The 3,117-nt window shown below is 30.8% G+C and overlaps 1 protein-coding gene across 1 annotated transcript; it reads right to left on the bottom strand.

Moving 5' to 3' along the window:
• Positions 1 to 462: 462 nt before the first annotated feature.
• LOC150029878 (exopolygalacturonase-like) lies at positions 463 to 2,053 on the bottom strand. The gene is made up of 4 exons (XM_090310288.1): positions 1,911 to 2,053; positions 1,531 to 1,833; positions 897 to 1,415; positions 463 to 765 (listed from the first exon to the last, which is right to left on the bottom strand). The coding sequence occupies exons 1-4, from the start codon at positions 2,037 to 2,039 to the stop codon at positions 505 to 507; spliced, it is 1,212 nt and encodes a 403-aa protein (XP_090166414.1). The 5' UTR covers positions 2,040 to 2,053; the 3' UTR covers positions 463 to 504.
• Positions 2,054 to 3,117: the final 1,064 nt, after the last annotated feature.

Below are 3,117 nucleotides of genomic sequence, written 5' to 3'. Positions count from 1 at the left end.
AAGGCATGTATTATAATATCTACAACTTTATTTCAACTATCTAATAGATTAATATCGTTGCTAAATATCATTCTCCCCACATATATATCATTGCTAATAACAAAAGAAAATATATTCTTCGCATCATTTACAACATCAATCAGAAATTAATTTTTACACATGAGTAGTCACAATAATTTCCATCATCTTAGAGAAAAACTCTTCAGTGTTTTTTTAGGAAACAAATTTAAAACTCAATAGAGTTAGATGAAACTTTTCAAATTTAAGAGTATAGTGTTGGTGAAAGTGAAATTCTTATCTAATGTTATATTTATTAAAACATTAAAATAAATTATATGACTCACTTAATTAGGTCTAAGATTGAGATTGATAGAATTGACCATTTAAGGTAGAAATTTATGATTGAACTTCTCATTAAGTTAGAAGTAAAACAAAAATATTGTGAAATAGAGATATGATAAACTTCACATATGGTTTTGTTGACTTGTACCATTGTTAAAAAGATTAATCTGTTGATGGAGCATCAACAGGAGCAGGTTCAGCACATATATGTGGGTTTTGCTTTCCAGAAATGGTGGGCTTGACATTTGCACATTGAGATGTAATCGATCCTCGACTTCCACTATAAGTGAGGTCAATATCAGCAACTTCTACACCTTCACATGGTATACTTTTGCTGCAAAGAAGTTTGACTGCGACCGGAGTAGCAGAAGTGCCTCTGATATTTTTGAAACTGACGTTGCTGATCTTAATTTTTGATGGAACCTAAAACACACCAAAAAAAATTATTGATATGATTATACCTCAAGTTTGCACTTTTCTTTAAAAGAAAAAAAAGAATATTTCTTGAAGTAACTAAGTTTAAAATGAATTAGAGGAATAATTTCAATACATGCCTTTCGGTTGCATTGATTCCATGGACAATATTCTTGGTCTATAATGACAGGATTGCTGACGTTAACCATTTCAATATCTTCGAAATGCATGTCAGAGGCTGCGAATGCGCCAGCAGAATCTGGCCATGTTTTGATCCTGACACCGTTTGAAGTATTGATTATTTTGCATGCTTTAACGGTAATTCCTATCACATCTTTTTCCTTGGTGTACTTGCCTAAGCTTCCTATGCTAATGCCATGTCCTGGACCGCAAGTTACACCAGTAATAGTTATATGTTTGTTGCTGTCTCCAACAGACACACAATCATCCCCAGTTGCGATTTTTGAATCGAGAATGTTAATCTCTTCTGAGCTACTTATGTGAATCCCATCGGTGTTGGGGCTATGGTCCGGTGCAATGATTGTCACGTGTTGAAAAGTAAAATTCTTGCAGCCCAAAAGATTGATGTGGAAATTCTTACTATCCAAGGAAGTAATGTCCTTCACTATTGAATTGGTGACGAAATTGAACTTCAAATTCTGAAACGTTTAAACAAAAAAGAGAGAGAGGAAAAAACTATGAGTTGAAGACAATTGAAATTATGTGTTTTAAATTATATATCAATTGGGGAATATATATAATTAGAGATTTTACCATTGGAAGTTTGGTACATATTTTATTTTTATGGCAATCATTCTTTTCCCAACCTGTTTTTCCTTGACCATCAAAAACTCCCGTGCCTGACAATGTTAGTTGATCAATATATTCGAAAATAACCAATCCATCTCCTGTTGGATGGAGAGGAGCTTGTAATGTCCCTTCGACTTGAACCTCAATAGGAACACTCTTGCAAGGACCTTTGAGGTTAGACTGACTTAATTGGTAAACTCCTTTTGGAATCAACAATTTACTTGGAGTGGTCGATGCACATGCTTCCTTCCATGCATTTGCTAAGGCCTGTAAGTTGAATTATTTCATCAAATTAAAATCTTCTATATAAATTTATTTTTTTTATTAATTATACATATACTTACCTGAGTAATATCAGTATTAGGTTTGGCACCATACTTAGTAACATCAAAAATGGATTGACCTTCAGTTGTAGATGCCAACAATAACAACAAAGATAATAATGCTACGATGTTTGATCTCAATCCAATCATTTCTACGCCTTTTACTTAGTCTAATCTCTTTTTTGTTTATAATTGTTACCTTAGAAATTTGAATGAATATGCAAATTCATTCGACCCTCTTTATATGGTAGAAGAAAATCGAATTGTGTTCAAAATTCTCTTCCAACTTCCATTTACTATATTTATCAAAGATTCAATCAAAGGTTGAAGTTAAATCATCATTTGTTTATCAAAAAATTAGTCATTCCTACAACATTTGAATGACTATTTCTCTCAATCCGATAAAATTCATTCCTTAAATTTCTCAGTATGAGACCAACACGCATGTCCACACCTCATAATGTGCAACAAGTGGCTTAAAATAAGTTTGAACAAAACATTATTACTTAAATTGCTATTTGTAAGAAGTGTGTCTCAAATATCTATAAATTTATTTAAATAGTTTATTAATAGGGTAATTAGACTAGTCGTTTATCAATAATAGATTTTGATATTATGCTATATTTGTAAATAAGTTGGTTCATTTTTCATTATTCAAAAAACTTCCTTATTAATATATATGTGAATCTCACCTGAAATTTAAATAGATCTATATTCTGCCTTAACACTTGTAAATATTATTTGGAATAACTTTAAAAAATAATGATAATTATAATAAATTAAAAAAATCAATTTCCGCTTTCAGAAAAATAATAAGTTAAATAATGTTTAGTATACCTTATCGAGCAGTTTTAGATAGTCCAAAGTGTTCTTATAAAGAATCTTAACAAATAAAGAGTATTTTACAAAATTGGATTAACTTATAAACTATTTATTTAAAGCAATAATGTTGTGATGGATTATATCCAAAATAACTTTATAATGATTAACTGACCATTTTCAAATTTTGGTAAAGAACGTTAGTTCTCAAGGCAACATGAGCCCTCGTTATAAGTGGGACAATGCAAGAAGAGGAGCCCCCTATATCTACCTTAATATTGGCTAATGGCTCCCAACATTGATAAATTGACAACTTTTTCTGAAATCAATGACACTAATCTTATTTGACATACAAAAATTTATAAATGCCTATAATGGATTCTCCATCCAAGGCGGATTGAAAAAACTT

Source organism: Benincasa hispida, unplaced genomic scaffold (genome assembly GCF_027475165.1).
Source record: "Benincasa hispida cultivar pf3 unplaced genomic scaffold, pf3_genome.v1.1 HicScf847, whole genome shotgun sequence".
NCBI lineage: Eukaryota > Viridiplantae > Streptophyta > Magnoliopsida > Cucurbitales > Cucurbitaceae > Benincasa > Benincasa hispida.
This window is presented reverse-complemented; position numbering and strand designations above follow the sequence as displayed.